Source organism: Ictidomys tridecemlineatus, chromosome 1 (genome assembly GCF_052094955.1).
Source record: "Ictidomys tridecemlineatus isolate mIctTri1 chromosome 1, mIctTri1.hap1, whole genome shotgun sequence".
In the NCBI taxonomy this organism is placed as follows: domain Eukaryota; kingdom Metazoa; phylum Chordata; class Mammalia; order Rodentia; family Sciuridae; genus Ictidomys; species Ictidomys tridecemlineatus.
This window is the reverse complement of record NC_135477.1, coordinates 240916177-240941601: the sequence shown is the minus strand read 5'-3', so window position 1 is coordinate 240941601 and position 25425 is coordinate 240916177. Positions and strand designations below refer to the sequence as shown.

The 25425-nt window shown below is 38.5% G+C and overlaps 1 protein-coding gene across 6 annotated transcripts in view; it reads left to right on the top strand.

Moving 5' to 3' along the window:
- The first annotated feature begins 15326 nt into the window (after positions 1-15326).
- Positions 15327-25425, top strand: part of Zfr (zinc finger RNA binding protein) — a 77680-nt gene continuing 67581 nt past the window's right edge. For 5 of the 6 annotated variants that reach the window (XM_078017145.1, XM_078017135.1, XM_078017139.1 and 2 more), the window contains exons 1-2: positions 15522-15681; positions 15972-16071. In XM_078017145.1, the coding sequence (XP_077873271.1) occupies positions 15645-15681; positions 15972-16071 (137 nt within the window). In that variant the 5' untranslated portion in view covers positions 15522-15644. Of the gene's footprint in view, positions 15682-15971; positions 16072-25425 lie in introns of all 6 variants that reach the window. The other variant, XM_013358771.4, reaches the window with a different exon arrangement.

Sequence of the window (25425 nt, the reverse complement as noted above, 5' to 3'; positions counted from 1 at the left end):
AGATCATGTCATACCCTACCAGGTGGCAGAGAGCCTCTCTCATCAGAAACTGTCACAACCTTCAATCACTCTGGAAACCAAAACATCAAGACCCTCTCAAAGAAAGCTTGCTAAACTATTCAAAGTGTAATAAGCCAATTCATGGGGCAGGAAACTGAGGTACTCAATTCCTTAATATCCCCAGCTCTGTAAACACCACACCATCTTTTGGAGGTAGTTCATGCAGTTCCTATGCCATCAATCAAGTCAAAAGGTGGACCTGAGCAGGATTCTGTAAACTTCCGTGGGAGCCCCAAATAAATTGGAGGCCAGGAGGGGCCTGCCATCCTTGTCCTCTCTGAGAAGGCTCACGCTCTCCCTTAAGAAGGTCTGTCTTCCCTTTTCCTATTCCTTCAATAAACTCATGCCTGTTACTGGGGGGAGCAGGGGAAACCCTAGGAATAATGATAGTGCCTTGTGAGAGGACCTGGGTTCAAACTTAGTAATGATAATAATAATAACACCTACCTTGTAAGGTCATCAGAATTAAGTGAGTCTAGAATCTAGCTCAGCTTTCACATATAAACACAAAGTATTTTTTGCAGTTTTAACAGGCTCTGAACTTTAAGAGAATGTCATCATTGTGCACATGGAAATATGATAGTACTGTGATCTGTTTAGCATCTCAGCAGATTGTTTAACCATTTCAGAGAATTACATCATGGGTGCCTCCTTAATTAACTAGTATATCGCCTGATTCAGTCTCCACTTGCCATTGTTGTATCCATGGAGATTTTTACGGAGGGGCAAGCACCTGATATACTCAGTATCTTCCGGAAAAGTTACCACCAAATCTTTTTTTATTTCATGTTAATGAGACTGGTTTAATCACCCTACATTGTATACATGTAAACATAATATATTTTACATGTGATATATATAACATAACATTGTAGCCCAGAAATGTATATAATTATTACTTTTTAAATTTTTTACTTGTTTTAATTAGTTATACATGACCGTAGTATGCATTATGCACTTTGATATATCATACATAGATGGGATATAATTTCTCACTTTTTTGAGTGAACATGTTGCAGAATCATATTGATCATGTAGTCACATATATTCATACAGTAATAATGACTGTTTCATTCTAATATATTTCCTATCCCCCCATCTCCTTCCCTCCCCTCCCATCACTTCCCTCTCTTCTTCCCTAGTGCCCCCTGCCTTATTGTGAATTAGCATGTGCATATTAGAGAAAACATTCAGCCTCTGGTTTTGTGGGATTGGCTTATTTTGCTTGGCATGATATTCTTCAACTCTAACCATTTGCTGGAAAATGCCATAATTTTACTCTTCTTTAAAGCTGAGTACTAATCCATTGAGTATATATACCACATTTTCTTTATTCATTCATCTATTGAGGGACACCTCGGTTGGTTCCATAGTCTAGCTGTTGTGAATTGAACTGTTATAAACATTGATGTGGCTGCGTCACTATAGTATGCTGATTTTAAGTTCTTTGGATATAAACTAAGGAGTGGAATAGGTGGATCAAATGGTGGTTCCATTCCCAGTTTTCCGAGGAATCTCCATACCGTTTTCCATAGTGGTTGCACCAATTTGTAGTTCCACCAGCAATGTATGATTGTATCTTCTTCAACCACATCCTTGCCAACGTTTATTGTTGCCTGTATTCTTGATGATTGCCATTCTGACAGGAGATGAAATCTTAGAGTAATTTTTATTTGCATTTCTCTAATTGCTATAGATGTTGAACATTTTTTCATATATTTGTTGATCAATTGTATTTCTTCCTCTGTGAAGTGTCTGTTCAGTTCCTTAGCCCATTTATTGATTGGGTTATTATTATTATTTTTTTTGCTGTTAAGATTTTTGAGTTCTTTATATATCCTGGAGATTAGGGCTCTATCTGATGTGCATGTGATAATTTCCATTCTGTAGTCTCTCTCATCACGTTACTGATTATTTCCTTTGCTGAGAAGAATCATGTTAATTTGAACCCATTCCATTTATGGATTCTTGATTTTACTTCTTGCAGTTTAGGAGACTTGTTAAGAAAGTCAGATCCTAGGCCAATGTGGTGAAGATTCGGGCCAATTTTTTCTTCTCTCAGGTGCAGAGTCTCTGTTCTACTGCCTAAGTTTTTGATCCACTTTTGAGTTTATTTTTGTGCAGGGTGAGAGATGGAGTTTTAATTCATTTTGCTACATATGAATTTCCAGTTTTCCCAACACTGTTTGTTGAATAGGCTATCTTTTCTCCAGTGAATGTTTTTGGCACCTTTGTCTAGTATGAGATAACTGTATTTATGTGGGTTTTTCTCTGTGTCCTCTATTCTGTACCATTGGTCTACAAGTCTATTTTGGAGCCAATATCGTGCCATTTTTGTTACTAAAGCTCTGTACTATAGTTTAAATTCTGGTATAGTGATGCCTCCTGCTTCACTTTTCTTGCTAAGGATTGCTTTAGCTATTCTGGGTCTCTTTTTTTTTCCAAATGAATTTCATGATTTCTTTTTCTAGTTCTATGAAGAATGTCATAGGGATTTTAATAGGTGTTGAATTAAATCTGTATTATGCTTTTAGTAATGTGGCCATTTTGACAATATTAATTCTGCCTATCTAGGAGCATGGGAGATCTTTCCATCTTCTGAGGTTTTCTTCAATTTCTTTATTTAGTGTTCTGTAGTTTTCATTGTGGAGGTCTTTCGCCTCTTTTGTTAGATTGATTCCCAGGTAATTTTTTATTTTGAAGCTATTGTCAATGAAGTAGATTTCCTAATTTCTCTTGCAGTGGATTCATCACTGATGTACATGAATGCATTTGATTTATGGGTATTGATTTAATATCCTCTACTTTGCTGAATTCATTTATTAGTTCTAGAAGTTTTCTGGTGGAATATTTTGAATATTTAAGATATAGAATCATATCATCAGTGAATAGTGATAGTTTGAGTTCTTCTTTACCTATTTGTATCCCTTTAATTTCTTTCTTTTGTCTAATTGCTCTCGCTAGAGTTTTAAGAATGATGTCGAATAGAAGTGGTGTAAGAAGATATCCTTTCCTTGTTCCAGATTTTAGTGGGAAGGCTTGCAATTTTTTTTCCATTTAGAATGAAGCTGGCCTTGAGTTTAGTGTATATAGCTTTTATAGTGTTGAGGTTTATTCCTACTATCCCTAGTTTTTCTAGTGTTTTGAATATAAAGATGTGCTGTATTTTGACAAATGCTTTTCTGCATCTATTGAGATGATCATATAATTCTTATCTTTAAGTCTATTGATGTGACAAATTATGTTTATTGATTTCCATTCGTTGAACCAACCTTGTATCCCTGGAATGAATCCCACTTGATTATGCTGTACTATCTTTTTAATATGTTGTTGTATGCTATTTGCCAGAATTTTATTGAGAATTTTTGCATCTACGGTCATTAGGGATATTGGTCTGAAGTTTTCTTTTCTTGATGTGTTTTGTCTGGTTTTGGTATCAGGGTCATATTAGCCTCAAAGAATGAGTTAGGAAGTGTTCCCTCCTTTTCTATTTCATGGAATACTTTGAGGAGTATTGGTGTTGATTCTTCTTTGAAGGTCTTGTAGAAGCCGGCTGAGAATCCATCTGGTCCTTGGCTTTTCTTGGTTGGTAGGCTTTTGATGGCGTTTTCTATTTCAATACTTGAAATTGATCTGTTTAAAGCATGAATGGCCCTCTCATTCAGTTTGGGTAGGTCATATGTCTCTAGAAACTTATCGAACTCTTCATTATTTTCTATTTTATTAGAGTATAAATTTTCAAAATAGTTTCTAATTGTTTTTGTATTTCAGATGTGTCCATTGTGATATTTCCTTCTTCATCTTGTATTTTAGTAATTTGAGATTTCTCTCTTTTTCTCTTCACTAGCATGGCCAGGGGTTTATATATTTTATTTATTTTTTTTCAAAGAACCAACTTTTTGTTTTGTCAATTTTTTCAATAATTTCTTTTGTTTCAATTTCATTCTGGTTTTAATTATTTCCTGTCTTCTATTGCTTTTGGTATTGATTTGTTCTTCTTTTTCTAGGGCTTTGAGATGTAGTGTTAGATCATTTATTTGTTGACTTTTTATTCTTTTAATGATTGTGCTCACTGCAATAAACTTTCCTCTTAGTACTGCCTTCATAGTGTCCCAGAGATTTTGATATGTTATCAGCATTCTCATTTAAATTTTAAGAAGTTTTTTATTTCATCCTTGATTTCTTCTACTATACATTCATCATTCAAAGCATGTTTGACCTTCTCATTGTGTATTATTTAGTCTCCATTTGCTACAGTAGCTTCTATTTTTTATTTTATCATTGATTTCTAATTTCATTCCATTGTGGTCTGATAGAATTCAAGGTATTATGTCTGGTTTTTTTTTTTTTTGTATTTACTAAGAGTTGCTTTGTGGCATAAAATTATGGTCTATTTTAGAGAAGGAGTCATGTGCTGCTGAGAAGAAAGTATATTTTCTTATTGATGGATGAAATATTCTATATATGTCTGTTAAGTCTATATTATTCATTGTTTAGTTCAATAGTTACCTTTTTTAGTTTTTGTTTGGAAGATCTGTCTAATAGGGAGAGAAGTGTGTTAAAGTCACCCAGTATTGTTGTATTGTGGTCTATTTGACACTTGAAATTGAGAAGGGTTTGTTTGATATACATAAATGCTCCATTGTTTGGAGCACAAATATTTATCATTGTTATGTCTTGCTTATATATACTTCCCTTAAGAAGTATGAAATATCCTTCTTTGTCTCTTCTGATTAACTTTAGTTTAAAGTCTACTTTATCTGAAATGGGAATGGAAACCCCTGCTTGTTTACACAATCCATATGAGTGATAAGTTTTTTTCCCATCTCTTCACCTTCAGCCTGTGGATGTCTTTGCCCATGAGGTGAGTCTCTTGAAGACAGCATATTGTTGGGTCTTGCTTTTTAATCAAATCTGCCAGTCTATGTCTTTTGATTCATGAGTTTAGGCTGTTAACATTCAAAGTTATTATTGAGATATGATTTGTATTCCCTGTCATTTTGATTTATTTCTGGTTTTTTATTTGTCTTAGTTTCTCATTTGATTGAATGTCCCTTTAGTGTAGATCCTCCCTTTGCTGGATTTCACTTTTTTTCCCCACTTCATCCTCATGGATGCATGATAATGCCTGACATTTATCCATTAGTGTAATACTCTGAACTCCTCTAATTATATTTTAAGCATTCATTTGTTCCTAGAGGACCCCTGCTTGGAATTTTTCAACTTTAGCTTCCCAGAAAAGAGATCCTCTGAGCTGACTCTTAAAAGGCATGTCACTTGCCTGGTAGGCAGAAGTGGGGAAGGTAACAGGCAAAGGGGGAAACTATATGGGAAGGCACAGATATAGAATAAGAAGACATTCATAAAATGTCAAGTATTTTGTATGGTTGAAGGACAGAGCACCCACCAATTAGCAACTGATGAGGCTGAAAGAAGGCACAGGAACCATATTGCCAAGAATGTTGACTACCATCCTAAAAAACTTAGATTTCAACCTCAGGGTTGGGGTAATATGAGTTTGTAAACAAAGGGGCAATTTTCTGGGTTTATATTTGAAGTTCAGGAAAATCACTCTGATTTAATAGGAGTGTGGTTTAATAGAGGAAGGGAAGGAAGATTCGTTAAGAGGTTGTCAACATATTCAGATGAGAAATGATGAGGGCTTGAATTGACAATCTGGTGGGGGAATGCAGAGGAAAGATGAAATTAAAAGCTATTAACAGAATGTTGACTAAGTAGATGCAGGATTTAAGGGAAAGGGAGAGATAAGATAATTCCCAGGTTTCTTGACTAGCTGCCTAAAGAAATTGCACCCCCTCTAGGTGAATGCCATGGTGCAGGCCTGTATCCCCATTATTAGGGAGTCTGAGGCAGGAGGATCGCAAGTTCAAGGCCAGCCTGGGTAACTTGGAAGGACTCTGTCTAAAAGGAAGGGTGGTGTCTGGGAAAGTTGCTCAATGGGAAAACATTTACATAGTATGTGTAAGACCCTGAGTTCAATCCCAAGTATCTTAAAAAAAAATAGAACCATAACTAAAGTTAGAAGAGTAGAGAAAGAGTACTTTGGAAGGCAAGATGAGTACTGTTTTGCTCATGTTGACTTCGAGGTGCCTGAGAGAAATATTCAAATAAAGAACCTCATAAAACAAGTAAAAAAAATATATATCTAGGTCTCATAAAAGTTTGATTTGACATTATCTTTGAGTTAGGAACATTCATTTATTTGCTCTTTCTTCCAAACCCACTCTTCAGCATTTGCTACTCTACTCAGGGAGCCTGAGCTGTCTGGATTACACAAGCTTCTTGTTAAGCTTGGCCAATTTGGAACCCAGGAAGATCAGTGAAAAGGAGAAGAGTGAGCTCAGGGCATTGACTCTCCCACAGCTCCTTCCCTTCCAAATCAACAGCTTTCTTTGTGCCCTTCACCATACAGCTCTCTTTCTTGAAGTTCCAGGACCTATTCATTTCCTAGATCTTTTATGCCAAATTACTCAAGTTGAATGTACCCTCTGTTTTCTTCTGAGGTTCTGACTAGTACTGTATAATATACCAAGAATGGCCTAGAATATTGGAAACAGAAATGGAAAAGTAGGATTAGGTTGCTCACATATTTGAGGAACCCACTTGTCCAGGGGAACAGGGACATGAATAGACCCTGGCATGTGATGGCATCATAGTTTCTCATACTATAACTGCTAAGTGATATGAGATGAGGTGAAGGGGCAGGGCAAGGCATGGGGAAATGAAGTGACTATTCAACTAAGAAAGGATGTCATTATTTGGAAATCACAATGGCAGTTTGACTAAGTCCCTCATCACCTATGAGGTCATGGGGGAAAAAAATGGCTGAAGACCACATCCAGGACCTAATGCTGAGGGCTCCAGAGTTTTAGCACCTGTTAAGCACTGAATGTTGATAAGTGTTGAACTAAAGTTAGGTCATAGGTGGGGAAAAGAACTTTGAGACATGAGATGAGATGGAGGCATTTGGGAAGGTATAGTTAGAGCTAAGAATGCTGATCCCCAAGTCCCCCACACTTCCCTGGGCAACAGTCTGAAGAAGCCACCTTCTCCTGAATGAAAGTTTTTGAGTGTTGCATCTGGGACAGATGCCTCATGACTTAAGACCTCTTCCAAGGACCCTCATTGGTTGAGGCACAGTGCCTGGGGGATATCCTTGGATTTTTGAAGCAACATGGATGGCATCTGGGCATTTTCCATTTACTGGGAAACCCATAAGGCTACGAATTTTGATTGTGATTATGAGGAAGATTATGAGGAAGCTCTTAAGCAGGAAAACAGTGTGATTCAAACTGCTTTCCCGCTGGGCCTGACGACCAAGGATACGGGAATTCTGGAAACTTCTGCACAGAGAAGCTATGCACTTCCTCTGGCAAGCCCCAACAGGAAAATCGAGGGCAAAACCCCTAAGGTTTTAAAATCAGATTGTGTCATGTATGCCAACAGCTCTTCTACTTGAGAAGCAGTTCCTGAGAGGCTTCTAGGCCGTGGTAGAGACTGAACAACTAAGTATGAGAACCTGTATTATTCCATTGTTAATTACTATAACAAAATGTCTGAGTCAGGCTAACTTTATAAAGAAAAAAAGGTTTATTTAGCTCACAGATCTGGAGATTCAAAAGGAAGGACCTCATGACAGAGCTGTGAGAGCATGTGTAGGAGGAAGAGATCACATCTCAAAATCAGAAGCCAGAAAGCAATTCAAGGGTCAGTCTTTCTCTTACAACAGCTTGTTTTCTTGAGAACTCAGTAGTCCCATGAAAGCTATCTTAATATCTTTTAAAGGCAGCTCCCCCAATGACTTAAAGACATCCTACTGGGCCCTACCTCTTAAAGGTTCCACCTCCCAACATCATCATACTGGGGGCCAAGCTTAACAACACATGAACCATTAGAAGACATTCTTAAACCATATCCAGACTGTATTATCTGATACACTGAACCATAAAATAAAATATACACAGCAACATTTCAAAATAGAAATGATACATATATAAATATATATAACATATATTATATGTAAATAATCAAGGTAGAGCAGTCCTGAAGTCAACAGTAAAGTCGTATAGCAGATGGCCCAGAATTCCATGGTACCTGTTCCAGTCACCTTGTACTCTCTTCTTCTAGCCATCCTTGTAGCCTCATGGGGAGACCCCTATGACCAGTTAAGGAAAGAGGCAAACAAGAATTAAAGGCCTAAATCATTAGTGTAACTGCATGGTATGCTGGTGTGAGTTGAAATGGAGAATTGTTGCCCTGCTGCCCGACTTAGGGGACTTGTAAACTCTAGTGTTAAAGGGAGTACACCTTATTGTCTATATCATGTGTAAACAAAGACAAACTGAGTATGGATTTACACTTATAAATGGGCACTGGCTGGTAGGTTGGTCAGCTGATCAGGGACTGGGAAAAAACTAAAAAAAAAATACGAAAGAATGACTAGGGGAGAAAAGTATGGATAGACCTTCTAGAAAGTTCACAGAATGTGAAGACATTCATGTCTTGTGTATCTTTGGCCCACAAACCTAAAAGATGGCATGGCAAGAGGAACTCTCACAGATGAGATTAACTGAAGGATTTTAAGACAAGGAGAATATCCTAGATTATGAAGGTGGGCCCAAGCGTCTTCCTTTTAAAAGGAAGACAGGAGTGTCAGAATCAGAGAGATTTAAAAGGTAGGCAATATCTCCCATTCTCTCATTTTATTTATTTATTTTTAACTGGAGATTGAAACCAGAGGTGCTTTAATAGAACTACATTCCAATTCCTTTTTTTATGTATTATTTTGAGGCAGGGCTACCCTAGATTGCTGAGTGTCTTGCTAAATTGCCAAGACAGGCCTTGAACTTGTGATCATCTGGTCTCGGCCTCCCAAGTTACAGGTGTGTGCCACCACACCAGACTGAAATATAGGGGGAAAAATTATATATATATATTTAAGACTGTTTGCTTCTTTCATTAATTGGTAATAAAGAACTCCCTATGAAGCAGAAGGAATACAACCTTGTTAACAACCGGATTTTAGCTCAGTAAGATTTCTAAACTTCCAGATGTGGCAACACACACCTATAATCCCAGCAACTTTATTTGGAAGGCTGAGGCAGGAGGGTTACATGTTTAAGGACAGCATGAGCAACTTAGTGAAACCCTGTCTCAAAATAAAAAATAAACAGGGCTAAGGTTAGAACTTAATGGGAGCCCATTTCTGGGTTTAATCCCCAGTACTAAAAAAAAAAAAAAAAAAAAAGATTTTAAACTACCAAATTGTAAGAAAATAAATGAATAAATACGTATAGTTTAAGCCAGGAATTCCACAATGATTTGTTTCAGCAGCACTAAGAAACTAACATATTACATAAATGTTCATCAGAGAGTGTTGCCACTGGTGGAGATACTCCAATATCCAGGTAGACAAGATGTTCCATCTTACGGAAGTCAATCAATCTCTTTTCCCAGCCATCCTAGTACAAACTTGATGGACCATGTACAAAATGTTTATTTATTCAATTCTTACATCGAATTTATGAAGTAAGCAGTAGTAGGTTTTTCCTTCCTATTTTATAGATGGAGAGGCCAGTGCACAAGAAGGTTAAGTAATTTGGCTGAAGCAAGTTGTGCAGCTAGGATTTGAACCTAGATAATTGGAATCTAGTATAGCACATATTGTATACAATATGGTAACCATTAGCCAGATATGGATATTAAGTTAAAAATTTAGTTTCTGTCCAACTACCACATTTGAAGTGCTCAGCAGCCACATGTAGCTAGTGGTTGCCATATTGGGCAGTGCAGAGATAGAACATTTCCATCATTAAAGAAAACTCTATTGGAGAGTGTTTCTCTAGACTGTAAGCCCTAAACCAATATACCCTTTGGCATCTCTCATTGATAAGATCAACAAATTCCAAATAAGTTCAAATTGTGGTTAAAATTCTCTCCAAGCCTTTTTTAAAATTACCTTCTTTAATTCTTTTTAAGGTGTTGGGGCTCAAACTCAGGACCTTGCACATGCTAAGGTAGTGCTCTACCTCTTTAATCTTTAAAATAGTGTTTCCTTGTGACTGTCCTGCACTCCCACAGGTTCTTCAGACTCCTAAGAATGTGTGTCACGGTGCTAGGATTGTGGCTCAGTGGTAGCGCTCTTGCCTAGCACATGTGAAGCACTGGGTTTGATCCTAAGCACCCCATTAAAAAACAAATAAAATAAAGATATTGTGTCCATTTTTTAAAAAATAATCTAGTGTCACAATGAAACCCTTATAACATTGATGTTGCATGTTGAGGCTTGGCAGCAAATACCATGTGCTAGAATGTCAAGGGAGTTGGGAAGACTAAAATAGGCTGATTTTTGCTTATGTGCCTATTGCTATGTCAGGTGGTAGTTGGGCGAGGAGAGAAGAAGATATTAAAGACATATGTCATAAAACCATTGCCTTCAAGAAAGGGATATGAGACTAATTTCATCCATCCCACAAACACTTAAGTGTCAACTATATTCTAGGCATGGTCCTAGACATAGAAAACTTAGTGGCTGAATTGACATAGTTCCTGACCCTGTGGAGCTTAGGTTCTTTACTTTGGGGAAGATAGATATCAAGCAATAAGTGACAAGTTTGCTGGGTGTTGGGAAATGCAAAGTATGTAATGCCAAATAATTAGACAATAAAATGAGTGCTCTAGGAATTTGTAAATGAGAAATAGCCCTGTGTGCTAAAACTGGAAACACAAAGATGACTCTAGTGACTCATCAGTGACAGGACATGTTCTTACTTTTGAAAAGTGAGAATCTTTGTGAGATTTTCAGCAGGGCGGTGACATGTGGGCTGATGTGTTTCAAGGAAGCAGTATGTCATAGAGGTCAGACATCTGGTCAGACCTATTCTAAATATTGCTTGTGGCACTTATTAGCTTTGTGAACTCAGTATACTGTCTCTACATGGAGTAATCATACTAGTTTCTACCTCACAGGTTTTTCTAAAGAATAATTGAAATGATTCATTATAACATACATAGTTGTTCATATCACTACTTCCACAAATCTTATAATTGTGTGGAAGACGGGATTGAGAGGATTGGATCCTTAGGAAGAGAGATCAACTAGTAGGCTGTTGAATAGTCTCGAGCAAGAGATGAACTAAGACAGTGACTGTGGAGAGGAAAAGAATTTTAGATATTTATAAAGTTTTTTTTAAAAAAGGTATACCAGCAATTCCACTCCTAGTATAAACTGAAAACAGACATCCACACAAAAACCAGTATACTGGTGTTCACAGTAGTATTCACAATAGCCAAACAATGGAAACAACATAATGTCCATCAACAAGCATTCCCCTTGAACCATGAGCACTGTCCTACCTCACTTGCCCCTTAGGAGATGAACATCTTGGTCAACCTTACCTGGTCCTGCTATTCTCTACATGCCGTGCCCTCCCACCACCAACTTTTATAGAACAGTCCCAGAATGTCTGGAGTCTGAGCCTGTCTGAATCATGACCAATGCCGGTGCTTTATTTTCATTTCTTTATTTATTAGCCCCAAATCAAAGACTGTAATTATGTGTCCTAAAAGAGGATCACAGGTTCTAAATGAGCTTCCTGGTCTCCTGCCTCTCTCCCTGGGCTCCCAGGAATGAAGAAACAATAGCAGTTTGTCCCTTTCTCCCCACAATCCTCCATACTGCCATTACCTATCCAGATACCTCTCATTTTATGCCTGTGTGGGATAGACCTTCCTCTCTCCATCCTTTGACCCACTTTCCGATTATGAGAAGAATGGTGGTGGTTAGAATAACAGCTTACACTCACACTACGCTTGCAACGAGGCAGGCAACGATTTAGAGCTTAACATCTACAAGAAGTAAAGCCCTACCAAAAACTCCCTCATATAGAATCTACTTTTACATCTCAATTTATTATTATTATTTTTTTTTTTAAAGAGAGAGTGAGGGGGGGGGCAGAGAGAGAGAGAATTTTAACATTTATTTATTTTTTCTTAGTTCTCGGCGGACACAACATCTTTGTTGGTATGTGGTGCTGCTGAGGATCGAACCTGGGCCGCACGCATGCTAGGCGAGCGCGCTACCGCTTGAGCCACATCCCCAGCCCCTTACATCTCAATTTACAGAGGAGAAAAAAAAAAAAAAAAAAAAGATGCATAGAGAGGTTGTGACTGAGGTCACATAGCAGGGAGTAACAGAGCTGGGATTTGAAACCAGCTGGGACCAGCTAGAATTGTTGCTTTTATTTACCTCATTATATTCTTCTCAGTATAGACTAGCTAGTATGATAAACTTTCTGACTAATATATCTATATTTTAATAAGGCCTTTCAGGATACCAGGTCTTTACTCTAAGGTGTGACTGAAGGTGATTTGATGTACAGAATTTTCAGTTGTCTAGGGACAGCTTTCTCAGGCTAGTGCCACCTCGTGGTTAAAGGTACTCCCAATTAAGATTTCCTCATTTGCCTTCTGATGCTAATTGAGGCTCAAAAGTATGACCCTGAGGCACGACTGGTTTTTGACCTTCTGAATCACAAAAGAAAGATTATGTTGTGCTCCTCTGGTTTATTCCTTCCTTCAGTACTTACTGGGTACCAATCACTAGGCACCCAGTACTGGCTCTCTGCCCTCACGAAGATCATAATTTGATGGGAGAAATGCATATTAATGGAATAGTCACACAATAAATAAGTTTAAGATTGCAGCTGTGACAAGGCAACTAAGAGGAGATGTCTGGTGCTCTGAGAGCATAATAAAGGTCTAATCCATTGAGGTCAGAGAAGAATGAGGAGGGATTGACTGAACTGAGACCTTCAAGCATGAAGATTAACCAGGCAGAGAGAAGAAAGAACATGCTAGTCACAGAGATTGTGCAGAGCCCTGTAGTGGAAGGAAGGATGATAAATAGGAAGTGAAGGTAACTGGAATGAAGAGAATAAGGAAGGAGATGCTGAAAAAGTAGGAAGGCCAGATCTTATAAAGTCTTGTAGGCTACATGGAAGAATTTTGCTTTATCCTGGGAGGGCTGGGAAATACAGAGTTTGATCAGATTTGTATTTTGAATCATTTCTGGGCATAAAGGATACCAGATACTATAGCTAATTGCCTCCAGTCAAGTCTTTCATCTTCTGTTATCAGCCTCGAGGATTACGTGCTGCCATATTGCCTAGACTGGATACTGTGGGACATATACTCTTCTGAGCAGAGCTGCCTACTTTTGGGTTGTATGTGAGTGACCTGCACAGTCATTCATTTACAAGGTTGATTTTAAAAAGATTCACAAATATCCAGGCTAATTCTTTTTAAATAAAAAAGTTAGGTGTTGCTTTACATAAATGTCAACTCATTAAGCCCCCACCACAATCCTATAAAGGACATGATATTGTTATTCCTGTTTCACAGGTTCAGAAAGATTAAATAACATGTTGGGTCAGTCCACCACTAATTGTGCAAGAAAAAGACCTAAGCCTTTTTTACTCCAGTCCTCTCCAACATTATTTCCTTAAATAAGGGCAAGTCAGGGAATGTTCAGGGTATTCCTATAGGCTGCATCTTTTTTTTTTTTTGATATTTATTTTTTAGTTGGACACAATATCTTTATTTATTTTATTTTTTATGTGGTGCTGAGGATCAAACCCAGGGCCTCACAAACGCTAGGTGAGCACTCTACCAATGAGCCACAACCCCAGCCCTAGGCTGCATCTTTGGGGGTGTGGTTGTAAACAATTTCACTACTGCCACACCTACTGACTCCTAAGAATAGCCTCCAAGAAGAGGCAGATCTTCCTCTTTCTAGTTGTGGGCTTAGGATGTGCCAATTGCACACCATCCTCTAAAGATCTGCCAAACAAAATCAGCCAAAACAAAATCTTTTCAGGTAGGTGATTCACACCTCTTTTCTCCCCGGGTTTTGTTCAATTAGCATATGTCTTGAGGCAAGTTACCTTTAAAAATGCAATTTTGATATCCTATGTGTAGGACATATTTTTTCCTAGCAACACACTAGGAGCACAAATAAATTTTGCTTTAGGAAACATCAGTATTTTCAAAAACAAGGACACTGTTTCTCCCCCCCCCCCCCGCCCCGCAAATGTTCTACATTTTCTCTTTTCGAAATGATTAAGAGGACATATCAGACAGGTTCTCATAACCTGTACTTTTGTAGGAGGTGTGGGGGAGCAGGGTTGGCACAAATAAGAATTGAGGCATTGTTTCTGCTCTGAAAGAGAGAAGGTGAGATAAAGCCCTGACTTTCATGGGGGAGCTCTGATTCACCCTTTGAATTTCTTTTTAATGCTCATATCCAACACTGCGCAGACACGAGTAGAAGGGGATCTGGGGGATGGGCAAGGAGAAGGTAAGGCAGAGGTGAAATGGAGCACTTTGAGAGGATGAAAGCCAGAAAAAAGGGAAGGCGGCAAAACAGTCCGCCAGAAGAGGGACTGAAAGAAGAAAGGGAATGATTGAAAATGAACTGAGACAGTTTAAAGAGAAAGCAGAAGGAAGGAAGAGATTTTTGCATGGAGGAATAATATTGTTCCATCTTTACCACGAAGGTCAGGCATCCATACCAAGCACCTTTTAGAACTGGTTTGTCCCGCCACTCTGACCTCTTGGATACTCAAAAGTTAGGTCCTGAGTTAGGACCTAACTTCCCTTTCCCAAGTCGCTGATTCCCTCACTGATTCCCTCACTTCCTTCAGGTCTCTACACAAGTGGTGGCCTTAACTTCATCCTAATAAAATAGCTCTGTTTACTTTCTTGCCCTACTTTATTCTTAGCTCCACTTACCATCCGACTTTCTGTTTTGGCTATTATCTGACTCAGACCCCTTCCTAGCATGTGAATCCCATGTGAACGTGGACGTGGTTTTGCTCACGGCCACGTCTACAGCACTTACAACTGCGCCTGGCAACTTGTAGGGGTCTATATACGCTTGAGTGACTCAAAGGAGAGGGTGCGGCGGGACAGAGGGAATGGCGGGAAGCGTTTGTGGCAGGGGCGTCAGGCGTGTTTTTTTCGTCTAGCACACTAGCCATTATTTTTTCGTTCTCTTCTCCCCTTCTCTCCCTCTCCACTTCAAAGGCCGAGGACAAACAGCAGGAATGCCGGAAATGAGGCAGAATTCTAACTAACCCAGCTCAAATTGTAATGAAAAGTGAAAGGAAGGGGAAGACTGAAACGTGAGAGAACAAATGCAAATGAAAAAGTAAACGCGTGAAGAGGGCGAAAAGGCTAACAGACATCACACCCTCCGATCCCTCTTCCCGATTCCCCGTGGCTGGGCGAGACGTCCTTTTCTTGCACTCGTGCGGCCGGGCCGCACCTCGCGGTCTCTACCACCTGGGAGAGGCCCAGGCTCACGGTCGCGCGAGGTGCCCCCACGCCGAGGCCTGGCTTGTGCCCGCGGGGGCTGCGAGGACTACAGCTCCCAGGATGCCGAACGCGAGTGCGCCTGCGCAGTGCGGCCGGAGGCGGCGGTCTGTTCTCCGCTGAGGAGGAGTGGGGCAGAGGAGGGAGGCAGCGGGTGAGAGTTCAGAGTTCAGCAGCAGCAGCCCGAGCCCATGATTCCCATATGCCCTGTAGTTTCTTTCACCTATGGTGAGTCTAATGTGGCCCGCGAGGCCTCTGCCCTGTCCCTTCTCTGGCCTGGGGCAGCGGGGAGGCGCGGAGGTTGGGGCTGGCTTCGGGGAGGAGGCGGCGGCCGCCACCGGGGCGTGCGAGGGAGTGAGGGAGTGCGGGGCGGGAGGCGGACGGCAGCGGGGCCGCGGCCGGGCCGGCCAGGGCGGCTTCTCACGGCGCCTCTCTCTCTCCCCTTCCCTCCCTCGGCGTCCCGGTCCCTCCGCTTCTTTCCTCCCGCCATGGGACCCGACTCTCCGTGCCCGCCGCAGTGCCCAGCCGGCTGGGGGAAGATGCCAAAATGGCGACCGGCAACTACTTTGGATTCACCCACAGCGGGGCGGCGGCGGCGGCGGCTGCGGCCCAGTATAGGTAACGGCTCCCCACTCCCTTCCTTCTCTCCCCCTCCTCGCCCCTGGGCCCGGATCCCGCCGACGCGACGCCCCCGCGGCCGCTCCCGCGCCAGCCCCCACCCAGCGGCCCCGAGCCCGGGCCTGCGGCAGGCCCAGCAGTGCCCCGCGGCTCTCCAGGCCCGCCCCGCCCCGGCCCGTCCGGCCCGGACCGCGGCGGGGAGCCGCCCCCGGTGGGGGCGGGGAGGGAGAGACAGCCGAGGTTTGGGGACGTGGAGGGCCGCTGGGGCCTTCGCCGGCCCCGGAGTTAAAATGGCCTCCTGCGGCCTTGGAGCGGAGCCGAGCCGCCCGCCACCGCCGTCCGGCAGGCCCCCAGTCCCCGCCTCCGCCTCTCCAGCCCCCACTCTTTTCGTTCTCTCGCTCCTGAGATGGAGAGGGGATGGAAAGGATCTCTTGAGTCGCAGGCCCGTCGGCCTTTTCTCCGACGCCTCTCTTGGTCTTCCCCTTGTGCTCTAGTCCCCTGAGCCCAGATATATGTCGTTGTCTAGGCACCTTCTCCTCCGTCCCGTTTCCCCTGCCTCCCCCCATCCTGCGCCCCCAGTCCTGCAAACCCACTGCCGGCGTCACTGCTTTCATCTTTTTCCCTCAGTTTTCCACGCAAAGAGAGATGTTAATATGCCAACCACCTGTGAATTGTGTAGTTCACTGGAAAAGATGGGCAAGTTTCTGGTGCTGATAAATGAGTGCCACAGCCTTGTTTTAGCTACTAAGTCTAGGCTTCAGGTGGGCCAGTAATTCACCTTGGAGGTCTTTTTCCTTTGGGGAAAAGGAAACGCAATTGAGATTATACTGAGTCATTGCAATGCACTGGCTAAAATCTCTACCTTAAGGGAAGCTGTCAATTCCGAACTGTCTGTAGTTCATTATAAAGCTTTTCAAAGATAAAAACAGAAAACTGGATGGATGTTTTATTGTTATTACACTTGAGTCATTCTGACACAGTCTCTTGACTTAGACCATAAGAGCACATGGCTCCTGAGTAGTAGTAAGATTTATAATGTATAGATGGCCAGATGTATTCGGGGTATTAGTTAAACCCAGATAGATTCCTTCCCCACCCCAATTTACTTCCGGGCACAGGTTGTGTAATGGAAAGGGGCATCAGTAGAGTCATACCATTTGAATGACAGTCTCTCTTGATCTTGATTTATGATGCTGGGGATAGCGTACATCTGGGTTTTCATTTTCTCCACCTGTAAAAATTAGTACTGGGTCAACTGTGTTTTGGGGTTGAAACTTCGAATTCTGAGAAAGTTGCCCTATATTATGGAGTCTTAGGATGCCATTTATTGCAAGAGACATTATTATATATGCTCCTGGGGAAAAAATCTGCCAATTAAAATAAGATGCAGTGTTTAAGACCCCATTGATTTTAAAATTTATAAGGGTATGTTATATTGACAAAATTTGTATTTTACTAATTGTTGAATGCATCATCATATGTACCATTTTACAGCTGTCTTGAGGTCTGTATTGCAAAAAAGAACTGAGAGGACATTGTTACAGCAGAATTTGGGGGGCTTTTCAAATATTATTAAATCCTTTGCTTACAAGTTGTAAAAACTATACAAAGTTTCAATAATAAACCCTTTTAGAGTTAGTAATTTTTCTGAAGAGAAAAAAAGCCATTTTATTTTTCTGTGAAACGAGATAGCTAATTGGCATCTGTGCCATTAATCTACTGCTAGCAAGTACCGTGTGTTCTAGAAAGGGCTGTTTTATGTAGTATTTTTCTGTTTTCTTAGTATCTACATTTGTTAAATCATTAGCTGCTCACTGAATAGTAAAGGGTTTTTTTGTTGCAGTTTAGAATTTTTTTTTTCTAAATGCAGACATAGAAATAAAGGGAGGTAGTATGAATTTAAAGATACTTGATTTTTTGTGTAAAATACTTACATTTATATGTTTTATCCCAGTATGTGAAACTAACTACAGAATTTCTGTACCTAATATTGTTGCAGTTCTGAAATATTTCTTATAAATACATAACTACAGATAGAAACAAGGAAGAAATATCAATTTAAAGAGACTTAATTTTAAAGATATTTACGTGTGTTATCCCAGAATAGAATACTCTTACAAAATTTTGTACCGAATATTTTGAATCCATTTCAGTAAACTGTAATAACAATCCAAATTACTGAATTGATATGTGTGTCTTAATGAGAAAATACTAGTCTTTGAATGCATGTTACCAAAACTAACTAATAAAGCTTTTTTGTCCTTGTACATATAGTTCATGAAAATTTCTTGCCTTTATATAGAAGAAATCAGATCCAAGGATGCTAATACTTTGGCCAAGGAAGATGAATAAATAACATGAATAGCAAAGGCATATGCAAAAAAAAAAAGCAGTTGCTGATTTTTCTTCTGGCTGGAAACAGTTGAACTTTCAGAGTGAAAGAACACAGCTTAGTTTGCTAATTTTGTTTTTGTTTTCTTAATTTGAAAGATCTGAAACCCAGGAATTCTAAGTACTTATGGAGTAAATGTTCTAAATTTTAATTCCAGTTCTTAGTTTTCTTGGTTAAAGTTGTGCAAAGTATTTGATTGAATTTATTTTAGGTCTAAGGATTATTTTTTGTTTTGGGTAATGCCAGGGCCTTATGCATGCTAGACAAATGCTTTACCACTGAACTACATCTCCAGCTTAATAGTAGATATTCACAGTGGCATACTGAAGATCAAGTTAAGATGTTATAAGGAGATCTTTAAATTTATTTTAATAACTTTTAGGTTTTATTTTTGGTAATGAGTATTGAACATTTTTGTGGTAAGCATTTACTTAGTCTTTGTGTTACGTCCCATCATTCACTGTTTTTTTTTTTCCTGTTTTATGTTGTTCGTAAAGGCATGTAAATAAACCCACTAAGCCATCTTTGCAAATGGAATCTTTTTATTTTCTTACCTTTCACAGATTTTATTCTCCCATGGGAAATTTTTATACACACAACACACAGATATACACACACACATATTTGTATGTTTATTTGTATGTTTTTATAGGACATTAATTTGTGAGTGTACAGGACAGAAAATCTCAGGCATAGTGAAAACATGGATGGTTTTCTGGCAGAAAGGGAACTTGGGTGGATAACCTACTTGAATGTAGCAGTTGTCTGTTAGAAAAGATACACTTTTTGAAATACAGGACTAATTTTATAATAAGTTCTTGGGAAAAGAACTGTTTGAACAAAGAATGTGAAGGAAAATAATTCTCAATGGGAAGAAAACTTTGTAATACTTTAGGATCAAAAATCCTTTCCCATTCCTTTGACAGGGCTACAGAATTTCTCATAGTACTTGAATTTTTCAAGGGTATTTGAGGTATATACAAATATATGTTATGAATTTTATCCATTCTATAATTAATAGGATGTAACCATTTACTTGAGAGTTTTAAACAGCCAGTTTTGTTGCATCTAATCTTTTAGAAAAACCTTGGACATTCCTTGTTATTCTCCTATTAAGTCAAGACACTTGTCTGTTACCTAGATAACCTAAATCTTTTTTTTTTTTTTTTTTTACTATTATAAACTTTTAATCAATGGCAAGATGATTTTACATAGTACTCATTGTATTTCTGTTTTTGCTCTGCCCACTATATATGGCTGAGAGAACTAAGATCAGCCTGGTTTATTTTGGCTCATGATTTTCAGACCTTGGTCAACTGACCCTGTTGACTTGGGGCCTGTGCAAAGCAATAACCTAAATCTTTACCTTGTACTTAAATTAGTTTTCTTTATCCTTTATATAACTCTTGGTGTGTCATTGATGTCTGACTGCTATTCTACCTTTAACAATTTTTTTTACTATGTTTTATCTAGTATTTACTGAATCCAGAGACTTTAAATGTTACATAAACATGCAGATTACTCCCATATTCTTAATTTTTGCAAATGTTAAACAATTTGTTGATGGACATTTAAATTAAGGATTTGCTAGTCCAACGAAGGAATCTTATCTAATGATTTTGAGATGTCTTTTGAGGCATATGTTCCTAAATGGTAAGTGTCTAAATATCACTAAGATAACTTTGGTTGGCTAACATTTAGCTTGGGTAGGTTGGTTAGCCAATGAGTTTACTTTTTTCTTTTTTCTTTTACACTTTCCAATATAGAGTTAAAAATATTATGTCTTGAAAGAAAGAATAAAAGTAATACTAGTAAGATCTAAAAGGATTAATCACTAACTGAGGAGGTGAAAAAACCAGGTGAACAGGTTTTTGAAACCAACCATGGTGGTGGAAATTTACTGGCTTTATGAAAAAATTATTTTTCCAACTTTTAAGTATATTGGCTCTTCCATTGTTGAATCAGAGAGCCTAGAACATATCTTGTTTGGATAAATTTGAAATAATGAATGAAAACTAACTTTCTTAAAAGGTAGTTGCAGTTGCTGTTGCATTTAATGATAGTTCCCTTATATGTTTTTAGAGCCTTCAGAGTAGTTGGAAGCCAGGCGCGGTAGTGTGCACCTGTAATCCCAGTGGTCCAGGAGACTGAAACAGGAGGATCTCAAGTTCAAAGCCAGCCTCAGCAACTTAGCAAGGCTCTTAGAAACTCAGTAGACAGCACTAAATAAAATACAAAATAGGACTTGGGATGTGGCTAAGTGGTTGAGTGCCCCTGAGTTCAATCCCCAGTACCCAAAAAAAAAAAAAAAAATGTAATTGGAAAGTGCTGGAGTGTAGCTAAGTGGAAGAGCATGCTTAAAAAGAAGGGTTTGATCCCCAACACTGCAAAAAATAAAAAAGGATTAGGTTGAGCCCAAATATCCCCACATAGAATGTTGAGGTGTATTTTTGAGTATGCTTTTGTACACTCCCTTATTATTTACTATGGTGAAAAAGAGCATGATTTTTGAAGCTAGTTGGTCTTAGATTTGAATCCCAGCTTTATCTCTTCTGTTACTTGGCCAGGGCACTTAGCCTCTCTACCACTGTTTTCTCACCTAACTTGCCTTGAGCTGAAAATTAAATATAAAGTTTCCTAGCCTAGAACCTGGTTTTCAGAAAATATTCCAATCAATGCTGTAGTATTCCTACAAAGTTGATATTCGAATAACAATACTATAATGGTTTTTAAAAGCTCCTTGGTTAATATCGAATATACTTAATACATAGAATTTCATAATCTCACAATAAAATTTTTAAAAAATAAGTGCTTCTATCCATTGGTTCTAGGTTTCAATGTAACAGAGGAGGGAAGAAAGTTTTTCTTATATGCAGACAACATGAGATTTAAAATTATCAGACCAAAAAAAGTGAGAAATAATAAGAGCAGCACATTGGTAGGGTATAGTGGCACATACCTACAGTCCCAGTTGAGGCAGGAGGATTGCAAATTCAAGGCCATTTTGGACAACATGGTAAGACCTTGTCTCAAAATAAAATACAGAAATGGCTGGGGTGTGTAGCTTGAGTAGTAGAGCACTTGTCTAGTATGCTTGAGGACTTTGGTTTAATCTCCAGTACTGCAAAAAAGAAAAACAAGACTTTAAGTTCTCTTGGATCTAAGATCAGGCAAAAGACAGTAGCATTCCTGTTGCAGCAATATTTTAATACTAATTTATTAGACCATTAAGTTTCAAGTAAACCTGTTTAGATATAGCCATCAAACGTAAGTAGGAATAAAACAAATGAAACATGCAAAACACCTTAAGAAGAAAATACAATCGAATATAAAAGTTGTGGAAATAAAGGTTATATTCGAGGAAAAAAAATTAGTGCCATCAGGTTATTGACTACTAGTAGTCTATGTAAAATGTAATTCCAAAAAAAAATATCAAGATTTTTGGGTTTTCTTGGGGGACTTTCATTGTTCGTAGTGCAGAATGTAGTCCTGACAATCTGGTAAGAAATGATAAGCAAAGACTTGGAATATCAGATACCAAAACTTATTTTTAAAAAAGTAATATTGACTCAGAGATAGACATAGATTGTCTATCTCCAGCGCTGGGGTTGTGGCTCAGTGGTAGAGTGCTCGCCTAGCATGCATGAGGCATTGGGTTCCATCCTCGGCACCACATGAAAATGCAAAATAAAGATATTGTGTCTACCTAAAATTAAAAAGTAAATATTTTAAAAACAACAACAAATTCCATAGATAGACCTATGCTTAAATATATAGTTAGTTAGAATGTAGAGCTACTTAGAGGTATTTATTTTTTAAAAAGACATTATTTTAGAAATATGCCAGCAGGTTAATCTAGAAGAGTAGTAATTGTTATAATTACTGAGATACATCTTTATCCTATATTAAAGCCGAGGACTCATCTACTGTGCTTGTTCGTAAATTGTCCTTGACACCACTGTAGGATACAATATTTGTACGTTTTTCTGAGTGTGGCATTTTTAGTATTTCATGAAAGCCATGTGCAGTTCAGCTCTTCATTACTTATAAAGATCAAATGAATGAAATAAACCCTAGCCTTTTGCTTTTGTTTTCTTTATACTCTGTATATTTGTAGGCCTGGGGTCATAGCATAGTAATAGAACTCTTGCTTGCTACCATGTGCTTCCTGGACTCAACTCCAGCACTTTGTGGGGCTGGGAGGGGGAAGCATAGTCCCTTCTCTCAAGAAGTTTACATTTCTTGGGCAGGAGGGTAGGAACAGCTATTTGTACAAATAACTATGCCATGATAATTTTGTATGAAATTCTGAAATGAGAAATTGGAGGATTCTGGCTATGGAGTTTGAGATAGATGTCATGGTTTTACATTTTGAAAATGGAGGGATTGTCAGTTTAGACAAAAGAGTTGTGTTGAGCCAAAACAGGAATGTGTAAATTGCCTTATGTGCTTGAAATTGGATGGGCTCTGAAGTTAGACTAAAAGCTGTATCCAGTTTCTTTTACCTGCCATGTAACTTTGAACAATATGGTCTCTTAGTAGTACTTTAGTTTCTTTACCTACAAATTGGAGATAATATTTTTTTACCTCATAAAATTTAAATTTAAAAAAAAATTAGTTGTAGATGGACACAATATCTTTTAATTTTTATTTATTTATTTTTATGTGGTGCTGAGGATCAAACCCGGGGCCTCATGAGTGCAAGGCAAGAGAGATACAACTGAGCCACAACCACAGCTCCTCATAAGATTCAAAGTTTTAAGAACATTTTTATATATATAAAAATAAAACTGTACATATAAGAAGATACTGAGTATACCTGTGTAACCTGCACCAAATTAAATAAAACAAAACATTGTCAACACCTGGAGGCCTCTGCATTCTTCCATTGTATTGTTTTGAAGATTCATTGTCATTCATAATAGCTGGCATACATTGTATTCCCATCATTGTCAGCAATTATTCAGTAGGTGTTGGGAAACGGGTTCAAAAAAGGGATACAGGTTGGTAGCATAAATCTGAATATCTTCCATGTGGTGATGATCCCTACAGCCGTGACTTGGGACAAAATCAGAAAAGTACAATTTCTAATTTGTTTTGAATGGATGAAAGAAAAATAGGGAAAGAATAAGCTGTGTTTATAAAGTTGGGAAACATCTGTGTTTAAGGCAAAGCCAGAGAAAGGAAGAGAGGTTGTCACGTAATGTTCAAAAAGAAGTTAAAGACATAATACTTTTTATTTGTTGAACACAATGCCTTTATTTTATTTAATCCCACTTGGGGTTTATTGGTGCTAAGGATCAAACCCAGGGTCTCGAGAGTGTTAGGCAAGTGCTGTACCTCTGAGCCACAACCCCAGCCCAGACATAAAACTTTTTTAGTTAAAAGAAAAACAAAAAAGGCCTTTAAACAATAACAATGAATTGCTATGATTTATGAAGATGGCTTTATAGCTTCTCTGACTAACCCCAACCCTGCCCACCCAATCTTTTTTTTTTAACCATGAGCATAATGCTCTTTATAAAATGTAAATTTAATCATAACACTCTTCTACTTAAATTATTGTTGGAGTGTCTGATTGTTTTTCTTTTAGAGGTGTCAGTGTCTGATCCCTTTCCCACAGTATGAAATCCAAACATATCTGAAAATCTTCTATTAAGTTTGTTTAAAAAAAGTATAAAAACAGAATTGGTCAATGGCTACTTTCAGTTTTTTCATTTCTGTGAATAGTTGTATCATTCCCTGAAGTGATTTTAATATATTTGAGAAATGTGTTATTCTTTTTTTTTTTTTAATATTTATTTTTTAGTTTTCGGTGGACACAACATCCTTGTTGGTATGTGGTGCTGAGGATCGAACCCGGGCCGCACGCATGCCAGGCGAGCACGCTACCGCTTGAGCCACATCCCCCGCCCCGAAATGTGTTATTCTTGAGTACAGAGTTTTGGAGCACTTTTAGTTAACTTATGGTATCCATTAGCTTTTACTCTTTTTTAAGCACTTCTGTTTTCACTTAGTTATAAGGATTTCCTGTAAAAATGTTTAGGCAATTGTACAATGTTTTAGATTTTTTTTTTAAAACTATTGTTGAACATAATTGTTATACACAGTGAACGATTATTTAAATTTACCTTCATATTTACCTCTTTTTACTTAACATTCATTCTTTATGAGATCATTTTCATTCTTCCTAAAGTAAATCAGAATTTCCTTTAGCGTTGATATAAGAGTAACTGAGTTTTTTTGTTGTTGTCTTTTAAAATCTCAATCTTTAAAAATGCCCTTGTCCTTGAGTAGTCATCATTTGGTTTCTATAGGCAATTTTTTCCTCCAGCTCTTTAAGAGTTTTTATCATGTTTACCATTTCACTTGAGTGTATGTTGGTATGAATTTCCTTTTATTTAATCCTACTTGGGGATTATTGGGGCTCTCGAATATGAAGATTATCTTTTATTAATTTGGGGCTGGGCTGAGATTGTGGCTCAGCAGTAGAGCGCTTGCCTATCATGTGTGAGGAAAAATTGGAGGACAGTGTTTCTTTTGAGATATTTCTTTCTTGTTTTTCTCCATTTGTAGTATGACTTAGTTGTAAATTAACACTTTTTATTCTATCCTCCAGTTTTTCAATCTCTCATGTTTTTCATCTCTGTCTTTGTACATTCTGGGTAGTTTTTACAGATGTTTTCCAGTTCACTAGTTTTTTTGTTAACCATGTGTAGTTGGTTATGTAATGCCTTCCTGAGTTTCTGGTTGTGATTTATATATACTACATTTAGTTTTGGAAATTCTGCTTGGTTTTTAAAAAATTTATCTGATTATTTTTGATCCATCTCTTGTTCCCTTATCTGTTTTGTATCCAGTAATTCTAATACCTGTTGTCTTTTCAGAAATAAAATTTCTTTTTAATTCTGTGGATTCTTTTGTACATAGTAGCTTGTGTGCCTTATGGGGCTTGTGATTTT